The following is a 19,891-nucleotide window of genomic DNA, read 5'->3' on the forward strand; positions in this document are numbered from 1 at the left end:
AAATGTAAAACAAAAGTTCAAAATGAAATAAAAATAAAAAACAATTAAAAACCCCAAACTATTATCACCTTGATTTGCTCCTTATCTTTGCATCATCATCTACAAGAATCCCTTTTTCTCCTTTTGGAGAACGCTGAAGAGGGAAAAAGGGGATTCTTGTAAATGATGATGCAAAGATAAGGAGTAATGTTCTCCTGTTGGTGGACGTCAGGATTCAGGTCTTTGACATCAGGTCAGGGTGTCAAACTAGGCGACGATGTAAGAAAAATTCTGACATGCTAGGCTTGTAAAGTCGATTCCTTGGCGCGTCTTAGACATGTCATCTGTTTGTCGTTTCTGACGCTCTAAATCAGGCCAAGTTTTGACGGTGAGCTGTGACGTTGCAGTTGGGTTCAAATCTGGCTGAATTTGTGTGGTCTGAGCTGGCCTCTAACTTCACCAAATAACTGATATAATAATTACAACAACATGCTGGGAATGTTATTACTCTGGATGCTTTTCTAAACACAACACCTCCACTGAGTTATACAAATTGACTGCTCATGAATGTTTTTTTCATATTTCATTCTCTGATCCAAACATCAATATCAAGGTTTAAAAAAAATGAATCGTATATCATATTTCCTTATCTAATTTGACTTAGAAACAAATAAATATAAAACAGACTGTTTTTCATTTGTCAAGTAAGGGTGCATTCACACCAGAGCTGTTTGGTCTGCTTTAAACGAACTCTGGTCCATTTTCCTGGATAGTGTGGTTTGTTTGGGGTGGTGTGAAAGCTCACACCAACTCTGGTGCGGACCAAACAAACAGACTCTGATCCGCTTAAAAACAGTGGGCTCGGTCCGCTTCCAAACGAACCCCGGTGCAGTTCATTTAGAGTGAAAGCAAAGCAGACCAAGTTGTGACCCAAAGGCAGGAAGTGGCATAAAGCGTAACGATATATGGATTTATATGTGATGTAATACACCCATATACATGTCAGTACCGCGCTTGGTGTCTGTGTAATCATAGCAACACATAGTATTCGGTTCTGATTTATTAGTCTCACGTAAAGAGCAACGTGCTGGACAGCTCACCGCTTCGCTGGCTGATTGTAAAGCCCCAATGCAAGAGCAGAAACTCCAAGACAGCGTAAATTTGGTGTTTTTTCATTGTTTATGTGGAAGAAAAGAACCGTGAAAGGAGATGAATTTCCTGTTTTGTCTTCATCTGCACCTTCTTTTCTTCTTGGTCGCCTTTTGTTTATGACGACAGCACCCCTAACGGGCAGAGGTTGTAGGTGTTCAGACGGTTTGGTCCATTTGACCAAGAGCAGTGTGAGTGCAAACCAAATCAAAGGAAAGTGCAACAATGTTGCAATTTCCCTTCCAAAGCAGACCGAGTCCCCCGGACTATCAGAGTGTGAAAATGACCTAAATATCAACTGAACGAATGATACACAGATTACTGATGACAGAAGCACAAAAATCCAACGAAAGGCAAAAAAAGACAAAACCCAGTGAGTCCACCCTCCTCCAGCACCTGCAGTTTGAAATGATAGCTTCACGTGTGTTTATGTGTTTACGATTCTTCACTAGTCTCTCTTCTCTCTGCTCCATAATGAGCACTGAAACTGCAGTCCATGGGTCCAGTCCTAGCCAATTTATTTATATAGCACATTAAGAAACATTAAACGCTGCACAGTAAAAACAGAAACAGAGCACAAACAGCAAAAATGAAAACAAATGTAGGTGATAGGAAGTGTCTTGGAATGTCCTGAGTCCTTAAGATGGAGGTGAACAGCCGAGTCCTGTCCAGAGGAAACGACTCTGCTAACAGCTGTCAGGTGACCACACAGCTCATCTGCATAGCAATGATCAGCCTAGGTCACTGGTGTCAAACTCAAGGCCTGGGGGCCAAATCCAGCCAATGGTACAGTTACACCCATCCCGCAATATAATATCGTATTCTTATTATAACTGGCCCTAAAATATGAGGTCTGCAGATTTCATCCAGTATAAAAATGTAAACTTAGCCATGATGATATAAAATATACTTAAGTCATAAAAATGTGAAAAAATAAAGAATAAAAATAATTAAAAAAAGAAACATGGGAAAAGAAATTAATTTGATATTTCAATTTCATATTTTCAATTTTGCATTGCTCAATTATGACTTCAGTCTATTATTTAGACTTTTATTTCATAATTTAACCTTTTACATTTATTATTTTGAGTTTTTGTTTCATATTTTGACTTTGTCAATTTATTATTTTCACTTTTATCTCGTATTTTGAGCTTTTCAATCTATAATTTTCATTTATCTAATAATTTCAGCTTTTTCAATCAAAAACTTAGACTATAACTCATATTTTGACTTTGTCAGTTTATTATATTCGCTTTTAAACTCATATTTTGACCTTTCAATTTATAATTTTGACTTTTTATCTAGTTGTTTGACCTTTTCAATTTATAATTTTGACTTTTTATCTAGTCATTTGACCTTTTCAACTTATTATTTCAACTTTTATCTTATATTTTGACCTTTTAGGTGCACCATTTTAAATTTGAAGCCATATTTTTGCCTTAAAAGCATGATTGTGGCTTTCTTTTTTATATATTTGCCTTTTAAAAGCATTATTTTAACATATAATTTTGTGTTTGGACCTTTGGAACTAATAAATTTGACTTTCTATCTCAGATTATGAGCCTTTTAACTAATCATTTTGATTTTTAAATCTAAAAATCATTTATCATCAGTGCTACTTTTCCCCCCCATAATTTATCACTGGTGAAAATGAGGTTGACAGTTTGGTTAAATGTGGACCCCGTTAGGCTCTCAGGTTGGACCTTAATTCAGAATCCAGCCCCTTCAGTGATTGAGTTTGACACCCCTGGCCTAGGCTTTATACTCTTCCCCAGCCACCCTCAGAACTGAAGAAGCCTTTTGGAGAAGAGGCGAAACGTCTTCAAGAACTTGGAACCAGTCCACTTTCCACTTGATCAGCATTGGACAAAATAAAAATATTAGGAGGAAAGAAATAAAAGCTGATAAGAACACAAAAAAACTATAAAAACGAAACAAAACGTTAATAAAAAACAAAAATAGTAATAAAAGCTATGAAAACACAGGGATTGGAAATTAAGAGACATAAAAGGACAGAGATCACAACTTCTGGTCATAAAGCATCTGCAGGATTTCTCGCCATGGTCCTGTCAGTCACAGGGTCTCTGAGGCCGCTCATGGTCTATCGGTAGGTAATAAAAAGGATCATCTGGAGAGCACGGGTGTCCAGGAAAGGGGGTCTTTCTGGGCTCAGACTTGGATGCTGGCTCTCTGTTGGTTTCTCCTGGGTGATCACATCCAATGGTGAGGTTGTGGGACAGGGGGATCTTCACCTGGAACCACACCTGTCTGTCCTGAGGGAGAGAAGACAGCCGGATGAGGGAGCAGTGGATCCTGCTGAAACACTTGAATGACTTTTTATATTTCACTGCTTGTATAAGAACGACTGAGAGTACTGCTAATAGCTCTGCCAGGACTTTTTACATGCTTTCTGACTTTTCTTATTTATGTCAGCCTTTTTCCTTTTGAACAGAACCAAAGAGGTTTGATGTGAACGCACCCTGAAGACTTGGTTCATTTAAAGTAAAAACACAACAAACTTGAAAGCTCAATGCTTCCAGTGCTGCAGTCAGTGTTAATATCGTCGACTAAAACTATGACTAAAACTGTTCGTCGACAGCCTTTTTTTCCATGACAAAAACTAGACTAAGACTAACAAAAACAGATCTGTGATGACCAAAACTGACAAAAACTAAGTTTAGTTTTCGTCAAGATGACTAAAACTAGACTAAAATGTAATTTAGTTTTCGTCAGACATTCCAAATCTGTGATATTTCTCCACTGTGGGTAAATCTGTCAAAAAACAATGTATCTGTGTCTATTCTGCCTCTCAGCTGTAGAAAGCAGGGACCCCAGGTTTGGCAGAGTGCAGAGAACTCACTACCATGATTTGGTACCAGATTTAGGCAAGAAAATAAATGCTTGGACTAAAAGTAAAGACTAAAATGTGAGGACTTTTTATGGACTAAAACTAGACTAAAACTAAAAAGGATTGAAATGACTAAAATGTGACTAAAACTAAAATTAAAAATATCTGCCAAAATTAACATTGCTCCCTGTATTTTCTCCTGTCCTTTCATGACCTTTTGAACCAACTTTAGGCTTTAATACTAAACCAAAATCTACAAAAGCTAATCCTGGAAAGTGAAAGAAATACATTAAATTTGATTTCAAACAGTTGAAAACGGCTGAATAAAAGTCGTGATTTGAGCCTGTTGGTTATGGCGAATAAAATCATGTGTTCTCTGTAGGACTGGTGCAGGCATGGCAGAATCTAAGGGATATTTGATTACAGGAACTGGTTATTTCAGCATAAACAGCGTTTTCACTGGAAAATGAGGTTGTTGTATTTTAATGAGTCAGACAGATTCCAAGCAGCTTTCAGCCTCCAGATGAGTTATCACAAACAGAATGACTGTTCATGCCTGCTGTCTGAATACTTTGGTAAAGTCTGACCCTGTAACAGAGCTCTGAGATTTAAGTGTATTGGAGGAGTGTTCATAAGATGTAGATCTCTTCTCGTTCTCATGCTCAGATTCACTCCATATGCACACATTCACTTCCTGTTTTATGAGCAGGAGACCAGAGTGAAACCAGCTCCATGTTTTGTGGCTAAACTGACCCAGTTGGTTCACCTATGGTCTGTTTTCATGGCTGCTCTGAGGATTAGGGCCTCTTATCAGACCGTCACTGAGCAGCTCCAGAGGGTGTGGATCATTTCACTCTTAAACTGAGACGTCTCAATCATCAGGATGGGCTCCAATAAATCAATTGGTGCTTTAGCTTTGGATCTAACGCCATCCTCAGGTCGATATTCTAAAGGAACAGATCATCCAACCCTCCATCATAAGTGCGACCCATCCCGTACATTCTTGTGTGAAAGCATACCATCAAAATGAATGATGGCAAAGGAGAAAGACAGGGTCCTTAGTGATTTGGAAGCTTGAAATATGACAATCGCACAATTATTGGAGGAAAAACTCCAGTGGACAGGGATTGAATGTCACATGACCAGAGATTTTTACGTCCTGGGTGGACCTGGAGAGAAGGATGACTGCCTCAAAGCTCCCAAAGTCAAGGTAAATAAAGTTAAAATAAACAAAGGATGATGATTTTTGGTACACATGATCATTACATTTGTTGTCAAAGTTTTTGACACAATCTTTATCAATAAAGATCTATTTTTAGCCCATCTTCGTCTAGTCTGATATATGGTCATCTCAAGTCTCAGAGTGGACTGTCTTACAGAACTCAACAAAGGCTGTAAACAACCCTCTACTGAACTAAATTCCTGCCCAGTGAGGACCTGCAGCGCCAGGATGTGGTCTACTGTAGACCTCTTTAGGTGAAAAACCTGACTGTTTAGGCTGTTGGTACTGGAGCAACAGGTAACATGAATAAATTTATATGATTAATTTCATTTTAATTCAATTTAAAGCATCAAGTTAAATATAATGATACATAATGATCTGTGTGCACACAAACGTCCTTTTCTCGCTGCACCAATCAGGGCCTGGACCCCTCCCAGAATGTCTTAAGGGGGTTTGGGGTGGGTGTTGGAATGGAGGAGTCAAGGTTGTTACAGTTAACTAAAACTAAATTAAAAACTAAGCTTTAACAAAAAAACTAACTAAAACTGTACAGTGTGCTTACAAAACTAAATAAAATGAAATAAGAATAGAGACAAAATATCCTTAGTTATAGTCTTTGACAACCATACTGACTGGAAAATGGGTGAGCAGTGACAAAAAAAAAAATGAGTTATAGGTGGCAAAAAAATTGGTAAAAAAGGGGGGTACTTGATAGCAAAAGGCAGCTTAAATGGGTGAAAGGGGCAAAAGTTGGAAAGAAGAGGCAAAAAAATGGGGGGAAAAGTGGCAAAACAAAGTGGCAAAAATGGGCAAAAAATAGGAAACAAGTGGTATTTAATGACAAAAAGGAGCTTAAATGGGTGAAAAGTGGCAGAAAAAAGGTAAAAAAAAAAAAAAAAAAACAGCAAAAACAAAGGTGAAAAGTGACCAAAATGGGCAAAAAGCAGTCAAGAGTGGCAAAAAATGGGCAAAAAATAGGAAACAAGTGGTATATAATTGCATAAGGATGTTTAAATGGGAAAAAAAGATGAAAAGAGCAAAAATGAGATAAAAGTAGCAAAAAGAGGTGGCAAAAATGGGCAAAACATAGGAAAAAAAGTGGTATTTAATGACAACAGGTAGTTTAAATGGGTGAAAAGTGGTAGAAAAATGGTCAAAAAGTGGTAAAAACAAAGTTGAAAAGTGACTAAAATGGGCAAAAAGCAGTCAAGAGTGCCAAAAATGGGCAAAAAATAGGAACCAAGTGGTATGTAATAGCATAAAGATTTTTAAATGGGCAAAAAATTATGAAAAGAGCAAAAATTGGATAAAAGTAGCAAAAATGGCTGAAAGAAGTTTCAGAAATGGACAAAAATGGTTAAAAAAAAAGGGGCAATTGAAAAGTCAGCTTAAATGGGTGAAAAGGGCAAAAATGGGAAAAAGTGGCAAATGGGCAAAAAGTAGGAAAAAAGTGGTACTTAATGACAAAAGGTAGCTAAAATGGATGAAAAGTTGCAAAAAATGGTAAAAGGGGCAAAAAAGTTCCCCTTTTTAAGGTTTTCTAGGGGAATGATATTTAAGATTATGTCTGGAAGTTTATTCAAGCATCATCTTTAAATAAATAAAATGATAAGTGAAGAGTAGCCTGAATGCGTTTTGAAAAGTGTACAATGTTCACACAACCCTGATATCTATTGTAAAAAAACTAAAACTAACACTAGAACTAATAAAAACAAAGCATTTTAGCAAAATTAAACTAAACTAACAAACCAGCAGTCAAAACTAAACAAAACTAAACTGAAATTGAATACAGAAATTGAAAACAAAATAAAAATAAAAACTAATGAAAGTGCAAAACTATTATAACCTTGGGAGGAGTACCAAAATGCAGGATCGTGTTCTGGATGGTTGGTGGATGGCCACCATGTCCCAACAAGGCTGCACTGTCAGCAAGGAGTTGGTGGGAGTGATGTTTTGTGATGTCAGAATGACCTCAGTTAAATATGTGGAGTTCCTAACTGCCCGTTTCCTGCCATGGTACAAAAAGAAGAACCGTGCGTTCCAGAGTAAAATCAACCTCATGCAAGATAACACACCATCCCATGCTGCAGAAAATCCCACTGAGGCCTAGGCTGCTTTGGGAATAAAGGGAGATAAAATCCTGGTGTTGCCACAACCATCCCCTGACCTTTAACCCTACTGAGAACCCATGGAGCATCCTTAAAAGGTCCTTAAGGTGATATCAAAGAAGGGCTCCTGTGTTAATATGGAACTGGATCTGTGAAGATGGTCTTGATTGAAATAGCTGTGATTTAATCAAAATTATCTTCTAACTGAAAAAAACAACAGATCTGTTTTTAATCTTTTAGAAACTATTGACTATTAATAATTTGGTACACTGCATTTTGAAATATTTATATGATTGACATTTGAATTAACAAAGTAATTCACCTTGAAACTTTGAGTTCGACAGACGGCAGTACGGTGGCCCGGAGAGCTCACAGCACTGCAACTTAAGAAAACACATGCAAAAAGACAAAACACAAGCAAATTAAGAAAACATCTTCATCAATTTGACAACACATGCGCAGCATTTAGAAAACGTGCTGCAAAGACCACAACACATTAGAAAAACCCGCTGCAAATAGACCACAACACATTAGAAAAACCCGCTGCAAATAGACCACAACACATTAGAAAAACCCGCTGCAAATAGACCACAACAGATTAGAAAAACATGCTGCAAATAGACCGCAACACAACGGAAGTGTTTCCAGAGGACACTTAAAACTGATCCACATGTTCGGACACGCTTATTGATGTTGTTGACCATAGATATGGATACGTAGATGACGCGTCCACAGCTATTTAACGTAGCCGCTCTGCATCTGCCGGTCCGCCATCTTGGAACTGGCGGGATTAGTGAACGCTCAATATAAACAAGCCCACTTCGCCTGTAAAATCCGCCCTACCTTGCTTAATCCTGAACCAATCTACATGAAATTTGTTTTGTTATAAAGCTGAAAGCTTGAACATCATACTGATTACTTACTGGAGTTAAATCGAGGTACTTATTGTGGGTCTGATCAACTTTAAATTAAAAATCCTATTATGTCTATGATGTGTACAGGGAACATCGTGTAATTGAATATTTAGAATCTATAATTAGATAGTTTTTGTTTCTCCAAATAGATTTATATAGATAATTTCTCTCCCTCTCATCTTGCAACTGGTCTTTAATCTAGGCTGCATGCAGGCATACACTGGGAGTCGTCACGCCCTTTCTCACCTGATGATTTTTGAGTTTGCAGTGCATATTAGCCATGTGAGGACACAACGGCCGATCTCGGCTTAATTACTCATGCAGGGGATGGATTTCTGACTTAAACACCCGCAGAGCTAGCAGATTCCAGTAAAATTTTCTGAGCGGATCATCATATGGGAGGCAGAGAGAGAGAGAGCTACATGAGGAAAACTAAAGTCTCAACAGGTAAAAGTCCCGACGAGTCACATGATTTCTAATTTCTCATGATTTTCTTCTTTACGGTACAACAAAAAGTGGCAAAACAAAGAAGGAAAGAGCAAAGTTTAAGCTGAATGTTCCTGGCTTCTTTGATCATCTTTATGTTGTCTAAAAAGCCTAAATCAAACTGATACTCACACTGTCTGTACAGCGCGGTGCACACTGACTCTCTCTGCGGTGCATATAATAATGCTTATCGTTAAACGAGAGAATTTTCCTGCATTTAAGTCAAATACCAGTCTTCTGATGACTGATTTATTGGTTTGTGGGACAGCAGAAAATTAAGGCAAATATATTTTTGGAGTGGGCGATAAGAACTGCGTGCTTTACTAATGCCAAAAAATTTTATATCACCTAGTTGTATATTTTAAGTATTGTATTTAATGACATTAAAATAACACTGAGTAAAAAAATAAATACTTAAAGCCAGGAGGTGCTTTCTGCCAGCAACATTAAAATGACCAGTCTGGCTTTTAACATTCAGATGACGGTCAGTACTACACCTAGTGAAAGATTCCACATTTCCTTCCAAAACAGCGGGTGCATTGTATTTTAAATAAGGTAACAACTTTTAATAAACAACCTGGTCGGAAGTCCTGTACATATTTAAAGCCAGACCACTACCATCAGAGGGAGAAACCCATCGTATCTGTGGGCGTCAGCAAAGGAAGTTGGCTTTTTCAATGCTGTCTGCCCTTATAACTCTGTTGCACTCTAACTCATTTGCCCGTGCCAAGATGGCGGCCCCACAGACGTACCGTCAAATAGCGAACGTGTCATTTACGTCTTGACATCTATGTTGTTGACGTGGATTTTGAGTTACAGCGGTGTTGGAAAATTAGATAAAAAGTAAGTGTTTTTGATTAATTTTAACATTGTGATCGCATGATTCAGATATTAGCCTATTGCAGTGATCTGCTGTTAAACTATTGTCAGCAAACCATGTCAGCAAAACCCACCGGTAGTTTAACTTATTTGTCCCCTATTAAGGGTTCTGATAGTAACTATAGCCAGCTAACAGCGTGTTTCACACTATATACAGTCTATGGTTTCACAGCGAATTAACCGTGTGTATTACTTCATCAGGTTATGAGAATTGGCAGGCTAATTACAAGCAAAAGGCTAACGACAGTTTAACAGCAGATCACTGCAATAGGCTAATATCTGAATCATACGATCACAATGTTAAAATTAATCAAAAACACTTACTTTTTATTTCATTTTCCAACACCACTGTGACTCAAAATCTGCGTCAACAACATCAACAAGTGTGTCCAAACGTGTGCATCGCTTTTAAGTGTCCTCTGGAAACACTTCCGTTGTGTTGCGGTCTATTTGCAGCGCGTTTTTCTAATGTGTTGTGCTGTGGTCTATTTGCAGCACGTTTTTCTAATGTGTTGTGTTGGTCTTTGCAGCGCGTTTTCTAAATGCTGCGCGTGTGTTGTCAAATTGATGAAGATGTTTGTGTGCATCACTTTTAAGTGTCCTCTGGAAACACTTCCATTGTGTTGTGGTCTATTTGCAGCACGTTTTTCTAATGTGTTGTGTTGCGGTCCATTTGCTGTGCGTTTTTCTAATGTGTTGTGCTGTGGTGTGGTGTATTTGCAGCGCATTTTTCTAATGTGTTGTGGTCTTTGCAGCGCGTTTTCTAAATGCTGTGCATGTGTTGTCAAATTGATGAAGATGTTTTCTTAATTTGCTTGTGTTTTGTCTTTTTGCATGTGTTTTCTTAAGTTGCAGTGCTGGGAGCTCTCACGGCCACCGTACTACGGAGATATCTGACCTTGTGGTCTGTGACACACTGGATCTCATGTTTGTCCCCCAGGTGTGGAGCCAGGATTTGATGCACCTCAGAAACCTGCACAAACAGGAAGAACAACCTTATGAAGGAGGGCTGATGGGTAACGACTGAATACATGGGTTTTAAACAGATGTCTGGTTTTATCTGCAGCGACATCTGCAAACATCCACCCAGAGAGCCTGTTGGAGAAGAGGCATCAAAAGACACTTAAATTAGGCTATCCCCACAACAGAATAAATCACACTTCCTGCATTTCCTGTGTTGCAACAATGAAAAGAATCATTTTTATCTCATAATCTACACTCACCAGCATGAAAAATTGAAAACAGTATTTTAGATTTTTTTTTTTTTTTTTTTTTTTAGCTCAGCTTCCTCCCATTTCTCCTGAGCTTTGCTGAGATGTTTCTACACCTTCATTGGAGTCCACCTGTGGTAACATAAACCAATTGGGCATGATTTGGAAAGGCACACACCTCTCTGTAGAAGGCCTCACAGCTGACAACAGCATATCACAGATCTAAAACACAGTCAGCTGCTTCCCATCTTATTGAATAAAATATACATTCATCATGTACATCAAAATATACATCCAAGCATAGGCGGAGCATGGGGGTGATTCAGGGGGCTTTAGCCCCACATGTTTTCCTAAAAGCCCAGTCTTTCAGGCTGTTTAAAGCATGTTTCTTATGAGTGTTATGATGGTAAATGAAAATAGAAATAAGCAATAAACAACTGGGCTTTGCTGATCACAACATGAAATTTTAATTCTTAAAGCCAAACTTAATAAAATATCTGATATTTTTTAACCTTTAAAACTTCTGCACTCACTGCAGAACAAAAAGCACTTTTATGATTGGTCTAAGAATATGATTTTCAGCATTTCGTGAATTAATCAACATGTGTAATCCCAGCTATTGCTTTGCTTGCAGAAGTGAAAATTATTAAACTCAACTTGGTGTATCATGCTTTAAGAGCAGGGGTGTCAAACTCAATCACAGCAGGGGCCGGATTCTGGGTTCAGGTCTAACCTGAGGGCCTAACAGGGTCCCCTTTTTAACCATAAACTGTCAACATCGTTTCACCAATAAATAAATATGAAATAAAAACTTAGCACTGATAAAATTTTTGACATTTAAAAAGTTCAAAAGATTGGTTTAAAGGCTCACAATCTGAGAAAAGTAAATTTATTAGTTCAAAAAGGTCAAAACATGAAATTGAAAAATTATGTTTTTAAATGGCAAATATATTAGAAAGAAACTGAAAATCATGAGTTTAAAGAGTCAAAATATGAAATAAAATTTGTAATCACGAAATTAAAAGTCAAAATTTGATTTAAAATTTTTAATTGTGAGTCTAAAAGGTCAAACTATGGGATTATGAAGTCAGAGTTTGGAGTTGAAAACATGAGGTAAAATACAAATTAACTGGCTAAAAAGGACAAAATATGAATAAAAATGTAGAATTAGGAATCTTAAAGCTCAAAATATTATATGAGTAGTCATAATTATGAGTTGAAATGCTTAAAGTACAAAATAAAAAGTCAAAATCCTAAGTTTGAGTGCCAAATGTGAGATGCAAAATTGAAAATGTGAAATTTAAACACATACTGTATAAATTTCTTTTCCCACATTCCTGACTTCTTATCTAAATATTTTTATTCCTTACTTTATCAGATTTGATGACTTAACAAGGATATCTTAAATCATCAGGATAAGTTCACATTTTTATACTTGAGGAAATCTGCAGACCTCAGACTGATGGGCCAGTTAAAACAAAAATATGAGATCATCTTGTGGGCCGGATTAAACTGTTCTACGGGCTGGATTCGGCCCCCGGGCCTTGAGTTTGACACCTGTGCTTTAGAGTGATAGTAGAAATAAGTGATTAAAAACTGCTGCCCACATCATCACTAGAACCCCCTCCTTCCACCACATCACCACCGTCCTCCAGCAGCTCCACTGGCTCCCGGTCAAATTCAGAATTCAATTCAAAATCCTACTGTACACTTTTAAAGCCATCCACAACCTTGCCCCCCCGGATCTTTCTGATCTCCTCCACATTGCCACCTCCTCTTGCTCCCTCAGGTCTTCCTCCTCCCTCCACCTCTCTGTGCTCTCCGCCCGTCTCAGCACCATGGGGAGCAGAGCTTTCAGTCGCTCTGCTCCCCAACTCTGGAATTCACTCCCACCTGACATCAGAAACATGGGCTCTCTACCCCTTTTTCAATCCCGTCTCAAAACTCATCTTTTTCAAATTGCATACTCTGTAAATTCCCCTGATTCACTTTAAATTTGTGCCCCTTTGTTTGTTGGTTTTATTTACTATTGTGTTATTTTATTGTGTTTTTATTCTTGTAGTGTCCTTGAGTGCTAGGAAAGGCGCTCTCAAATAAAATGTATTATTATTATTATTATTATAAAGGCAATGACGTACTTTTTTAGGGTGAACAGCATTACTTTTGCCCATGTGTTGCACAGATGTGTTAATATTTTAAATGGAAATTTTAGTATTAATATAGTATAAAATTGGCACACAGAATTTCCTGATAAGCAAAAGATTTCTAAGGAAGAGCCCTCCCCCAGACTGTCTTTTGTACGGGTGTAGACCCAGATATTTAACACATCTGGCTCTTCCTCTGCAACTGCACCAATCATTTTCTTTGTTAACATCCGCAGTTACAGAGTTTGTAAGCACAGCCTCTAGTGCAGTGGTTCTCAAATGGTGTGCCGCCGCGGCACACTGGTGTGCCTTGAGGCAAGTCTAGGTGTGCCGTGAGATTTTTTGCTACTATAAGTCATATTTACAACTATTCAGCAGCACATGATTGATTTTTTTTTTAATTTACATAATCAGCATTTTATAAACATTTATTTCCATGTACAGCTGCAAATTCTATTTGCCCAATTTAAAAATCCCTATAACACCTTAAAAGGAACGCTGTCTCTGCAGTTTGTTAAATCAGCGGGTGGGGGATTGCTACAACGACACACACATCAAAGGGCTTGATTGACAGTTTTGTGACAGAGGGAAATCGAGGGGAAATGGATCGTTTCCTTGAGACCCACCAAAAAAAAAAAAAAAAACACAGCCAGTAGACAATATCATGATAATCATTTGTCATTTGGCTTATATTAGATATTAGACAATAATGAACAGATTAAGTCAAAATTACGAAATGATTTTTTAACACATGTTAGATAGGTTGTTTTGCATGGAAATAAATATGGCGTGCCTTGAAAACTTGGCTGGATGTTAGGTGTGCCTTGGGCAAAAAAAGAACCACTGCTCTAGTGGACACTCCAGGAACTGCACTGATGAGTTACCTTGTAGGCTTGTTCACAGGACGGAGTGACTCCAGCTGTCTCCAGGATCCTGCAACACAAATAAAACTTTACTTTGGCTTTACCGTGACTCTGTATAAAGTGCATGATCTATTAGATATTCTCTAGTTCACAGCATAGAAAATGTTCCCATTTGTGCAGACAACACAGGTCAGAGATGACTCTGAAAAACAGTTGTATTACCATGAGAAAAAAATAAAATGCATCTTATTTACAAGACACGTCTCCAATTTTACTGCTGAATGTGTGCATGTGTACTAACTTCTGGATGTCAAACTGCTGTCGTAGTTTGAGGCTGATCTGAAAATATCTCAGAGGAGAGTTCAGTCCTTCGACACAGGCCACACACGCTCCGTGTTTCTCCCACTCATTTTTCCTGTTTGAGACACAGAAACAAGGATCAGTGCTTCTTCAGTCCTCAGACGCTTACAGAGTGAAGAAAGAAAAGGTGATGGAGCACAGTGGGAAACATCCTCCTCTACTAACTTTTTTGGAACGTGTGCCAGCATCAAAATCAGTGGAGTATACATTACCAAGAAAACAAAGTTTATCACTTAAACATTGCATTTTGTGTCGTAGTGTTGGATTCAACTGAAAATGAAGGTAGGAAAGGATTTTTAATTGATTTATGTTTTTATGTACATTTTTAAAAATGTCCCAACTTTTCTGAATTGTGGTTTGTGTAACTAAATCAATTAAAACAATTCAGTTAAAAAAATATACATATTGTACCTTTAGGTCACTTGGATTGACATTTGTCTTCCAAAAAGCTTAAATATGATTCATAAATATAGTGAGTTTTCCTGTGAGTGTTTCACATCAACAGTTCTTCCTACCAGAAGTGGAAGCTCGACTTTATTTTCAGTAAAGACGGCCAGTACTCATTAAGCTCCGCCTCCAGCTCCTGAAAGAAAGGAAACATCAGCCAATCAGCTTGCAGCTTTACAGTACAAACAAAAACAGCTATCTGATAAAAAATGTCTGAATGTTATAAACCTTTATTTTCATGAAAGTCTTTCTGATTTAATTTTTAACTATATTTCAATGTATCAATGAAAACATGTTTTTTTCGGATGTTGGAGGTAACCAGGTGAGCAGATGGTGAGTGGGTCTCACCTGGACGTCTGACTGAAACATGGGCCAGCAGTTACAGCAGTTCCATGCACGGAGAGGCCTGCAGGTACAAACAGACGATGAAACCAGCCACTGAATTAAACATTAGTGAGGAGGATTAATATAAGAGGCTGACTGATATTCAGTCTTTGTTTTTACCACAGTCCATGGATGGTCCAGTTGTTGATGCTTGGAGGAATCATGCAGAGAGTCTCGTTGTTCAAAGACTGCAGAGACACAGACAGACAGTAGGTCATCGTCTCGTTTCTGTCTCCATCTTGTTTTTTTTAACCAGGCTGTAAACATGTTTATTTTAAATACTAAGAGAAGGGATGCACAATATCATTAGCATTATATCAGTATCAGCAGATATAACTTTTCTGCCTATATCTAAAACCAAAATTTCAGCTGTAAATGAAGGGTTGTATCAGCTGTAATGTTAGGCCTGTATCAGCTGTAAATATAGGCCAGAATCAGCTGTAAGGTTAGGCCTATATCAGCTGTAAATATAGGCCTGTATCTTCTGTAAATATAGGCCTGTATCAGCTGTAAATATAGGCCTGTATCAGCTGTAAATACAGGCTGATATCAGCTGTAAATATAGGCCTGTATCTTCTGTAAATATAGGCCTGTATCAGCTGTAAATATAGGCCTGTATCAGCTGTAAATATAGGCCTGTATCAGCTGTAAATATAGGCCTGTATCTTCTGTAAATATTGGCCTGTATCAGCTGTAAATATAGGCATGTATCTTCTGTAAATATTGGCCTGTATCAGCTGTAAATATAGGCCTGTATCTTCTGTAAATATAGGCCTATATCAGCTGTTATGTTAGGCCTGTATTTGTATTTTTCAACCTCCTTTAGTATTCAGTCTTACAATCTAGTATTTATGATGTTATTGTTTATCATGATGAGGAAGCTCACCTGGCAGAATCCTGCGGGCCACTGCAGAGTGAACACGAGACACTTCCAGGAGCAGAAAGGCTTTTTGCCATGTTCCTCTGGGCCTTGGTGGCCATATTTGTAGTCCTCACATCCTACTTCCTGTGTGTTGATGTAGTCAGGGAAGTGCAGCAGGAATAGAACTGCAGCACTGAGACTGACCAGCAGGGGCAGCGCTGAGCACCACATCTCCTCTGAATAAATGATCCAACTGCAGCAATCAAAGATCAATGAAACCTTAAGATACAGATTTATAGATGCTGCCTGGGTCGCTCCTGTTCACAGGAGCAGTTATCTATGAAGGCAGGGTTTTAGAAAGGCTGTAGCTTAAAATGAATAAGTCTACCATGGCTGGAGGTCTATCCATGAAAAAAAATGGGAATTTCTCACAGAAATCAGTGTTAAAGGTGTTTGTTTGGTCCTAAACATCAGACTTGTATTTATGATCCAGGACACTTGATTAAATCAGCAACATGGGAGTACTTTACTGATAGACCTCCTGTAATCTTAAACCTACATTCCTTCCAAAACTCTTCCCTCATAGATGTACATCAGCCTGAAAGCGTGTAAATGCCTTTGAAGGAACCTACATTTATGTCTCCTGCCAGCAGAAGTGCTTATGTTTTACAGCCTCTTATAAGGAAAAAAAACTCAAACTCCCAAATTTCAATGACTCTTGTCTACATATTCTCATTCCTGACAGCATTTAAAGATTACTATTTAGCATTTTTCAGCGTTCTGTGATAAAAAGTTTAAAAAAAACTCACCTGAGAGCTGCCGCTGCTGTTTAAACTTCACTTCATCATAGCTTCAGAAAACAAGAAGTCTAACTCAGATTTCAGGTGCTACTTCAGCTTTAATGTTGAGAACTGATTTAAGGAAGTAAACACCTCAGACACACCGGACAGTTGTGGAGCTGAGGGAACTGAAACTTCACATTAGTACCAGTGAAAGATAAATTAAACATGCTCAGCCTCTATGGAACAATGCATTTTAAAGGATAAACAGTATTTAGAATACCAGCGCTTCAAATTTCAGAGTTTCTGATCAGAGTTCATGGTCTCTAGGTTAGAAAGGTTCATCTACTTCTCTTGGCATGGATTAAATCACTCTGCATGCACTTGTGGCAAAGTGGTGTTGTGATATAAGATTAAGGTTATTCTTTATTTTAAGAACAGTTTAAAAAGGCCTAGTATAGATCATTAAAAGGCATTAAAACTACAACTGCTGCCCTAACTGAAAATAAATCAACCAAAAAGTGGAGTCTAACTGAGAGGTAGACTACACTGAGGAAGGTGTGGGGTGCTACCTATTACTCACCCTTTTGTGCAGCACATCAAACACCACAACAATCCTCAAACAAACTAAGGTGTAGCCTACTAGTGACCCAGTGCTCTACACTCGCATGCAGGAGGTGGAGGACCCTCACCCTGGGTGCCTAGCCTCCCAACTAGGTTACACCAACTCTGGAAAAGAACAAAACAGAATTAATACCCTAAAACAAATGAAACCCAATTGGTTAAAGTAAAAATAATTCAAATGACTAAACAACTGAATAGAGTTATTCAAAATGCAACCAAACTAATAGCTAAAGCAAACTAAAGACAAAAGAGAACCAAATAGCCGGAAAAAAAAAAAAAAAAAAAACTCAATGGAAAACATGTTGATGGATCTTCTAGGGTTAACAAAGTTAACATAATACCTAAAAGTGCACAGGACAACTTGAAAGATTCTCTGCAACAATTTAACTGGTCCAGTGTACTGACAATGCAATTGAGGACAGCAGCAATATTTTCACAACAAAGGTTAAGGAAGTTCTTGACCTTTTTACAAAAATTGTACAAATAAATTACCATGGCTGAACAATGATGTCTGGAAACTAATGAAAGAGAGATAGAGCTCAAAAAACAAAAAAGAAAAAAAAAATCCTTAACAGGGCTTACTGGTGTCCGTCATATCTTTAACTCATTGAGGAACAAAGTGGTCAACCAGATTCATAAATCCAACGCCGATTTTATTAAAATGATAGATGGGGCAAACGGAAATGGAAAGTTGGTATGGGAAACATTAACAAACTATTAGGTCAAAACAAGAATACAAAAACCAGTGACATACAGCTCCAGGTGAATGGTGCGCTATGTGATAATATGGATGTCATTGTGAGTACTTTTAATAATTTTTTCATACACTCAATTGAGGAATTACCAAAGAACTTTAAATGTCCTGACACTCCCATTAAACCCCCTGATGCTGACAAACCAGTGTTCAGCATAAGGGACATAACCATCCCTGATGTCCTTAAGATTATCTCATCAATGAAAAACTCCAAAGCCAAGGACTTATTTGGTTTAGACTGTAATCTCTTAAAATCTAATAGAGGCTCTGGCAAGTCCAATTGCACATTTGATAAATCTTTCTATTAAAGAGTGTTTTGTACCAATTGGCTGGAAAACGGCCAAAGTCACCCGTCTTTAAAGCTGGTGACAGAACAAAACCTGATAACTATCGGCCAATCAGCATCTTGCCTATTGTTTCGAAGGTGGCAGAGAAATGGGTGTCAATGCAATTAATAGAACATCTAAATAGTCAGACTCCTCTGCACCCAATGCAGTTTGGATTTCACCAGCATCACTCTACTGAGACTGCCTCCTGTTACTTTTTAGAAAACATAAAAAGTCTACTGGACAAGAGCAGTTATGTTGGGGCCGTCTTCTTCGACCTGAAACGAGCTTTCGATACCATTAACCATGGTTTGTTGCTCACAAAACGGTCTCATTTTAACTTTTCAAACACTGCCCTCTACTGGACGAAGTCATATTTATCAAACAGAAACCAAGCTGTACATATTGGAGAGTCAAGTTCATCATACCTCAGTTGTTCAGCTGGAGTTCCACAAGGCTCCATCTTGGGGCCGATCTTATTCAGTCTTTATGTTAATGATCTGCCAAATGTTTGTTTAAATGTAAAGGTACAATTATATGCTGATGACACTGTATTATATGCGCATGCAAAAACAAAGCAAGAAGTTGCAGCCATTTTATCTGCAGCTATGATACCAGTGTCTGATTGGCTCCAGAATTCCTGTTTACACTTTAACACAAAAAAGACTGTGTGCATGTTCTTCTCCCGCCAGCCAGTATGGGGCCGGCAACCATACGTTCTAGTTAATGGAGAGAGACTTGATGTGGTGGAAAAATGTAAATACCTTGGTGTAATTTTTGACTCAAATCTGACTTTTAAAGACCATGTTAAGAAAATCTCAAATGTCATAAAGTTCAATCTGGCAAATTTTCATCATATAAGACCTTTTCTCACTGCACAGTCAACTAAAGCTTATATGCACGCAATGATTTTCTCTCATATAAAGTACTGCAATACAACCTGGTCACATACAATAGCAAGTACAATAAAACCCATCATATCTCTCTTCAAGAAGGCAGTCAAAATTCTCGACAGGAAACAGTTTCATTTCCATTACTGTAATATCATTAGTAAATATAATATTTTAAACTTGACTCTTACCAAACATATTCTGATGTTTGTCTTATTTTTAAAGTTTCAAATGGGCTTGCTCCCCCACCATTAAATGATTTTATTCAGAAAAAAGGACAGCAGAATGAATACCAGAGAACAAACTAGAGGAGACCGCAATATCCCGAGGCGTAGAACAGAGTTTAGCCAGAAGGTGGCGTCTATTAGAGGCACACATTCATGGAACAGATTACCAGCACATATCAGAGACAGTGAAAACTATTTAACATTTAAAAGGAAACTTAAACATTGGCTGAAAACAAACCAATCATGTAATCATTCCTAATGTCTCTTCTTCCACTGCTTGCTGCTGAAGGCTTTTATGCCTCTTGCTTTTAGATAGCTTTCTTTTTGTGAGTTATTTGTTGTGTACAATTTGCATCCATCTTGTTTGTTAAAACTGTTTTATCTGTATACTGTCTTGTGAATCAAGCTATTTTAATCTGTTTTTGGCTATTTCTG

General features: G+C 37.9%; 1 protein-coding gene across 3 annotated transcripts; it reads right to left on the bottom strand.

Moving 5' to 3' along the window:
* Positions 1-2,606: 2,606 nt before the first annotated feature.
* rnaset2l (ribonuclease T2, like) lies at positions 2,607-16,936 on the bottom strand. Of its 3 annotated transcripts, none has more exons than XM_041809489.1 (10): positions 16,666-16,936; positions 15,881-16,109; positions 15,115-15,182; positions 14,959-15,016; positions 14,679-14,746; positions 14,105-14,218; positions 13,825-13,873; positions 10,484-10,558; positions 7,629-7,683; positions 3,198-3,401 (listed from the first exon to the last, which is right to left on the bottom strand). In XM_041809489.1, the coding sequence occupies exons 2-10, from the start codon at positions 16,085-16,087 to the stop codon at positions 3,340-3,342; spliced, it is 756 nt and encodes a 251-aa protein (XP_041665423.1). In that variant the 5' UTR covers positions 16,088-16,109; positions 16,666-16,936; the 3' UTR covers positions 3,198-3,339. The 3 variants fall into 3 exon arrangements, with proteins under 3 accessions (XP_041665409.1, XP_041665423.1, XP_041665416.1); XM_041809482.1 differs by having other exon boundaries at positions 7,629-7,689; XM_041809475.1 differs by lacking the exon at positions 7,629-7,683 and having other exon boundaries at positions 2,607-3,401.
* Between the last annotated feature and the right edge of the window lie 2,955 nt (positions 16,937-19,891).

The sequence above is a fragment of the Cheilinus undulatus genome, linkage group 2 (assembly GCF_018320785.1).
Source record: "Cheilinus undulatus linkage group 2, ASM1832078v1, whole genome shotgun sequence".
NCBI lineage: Eukaryota > Metazoa > Chordata > Actinopteri > Labriformes > Labridae > Cheilinus > Cheilinus undulatus.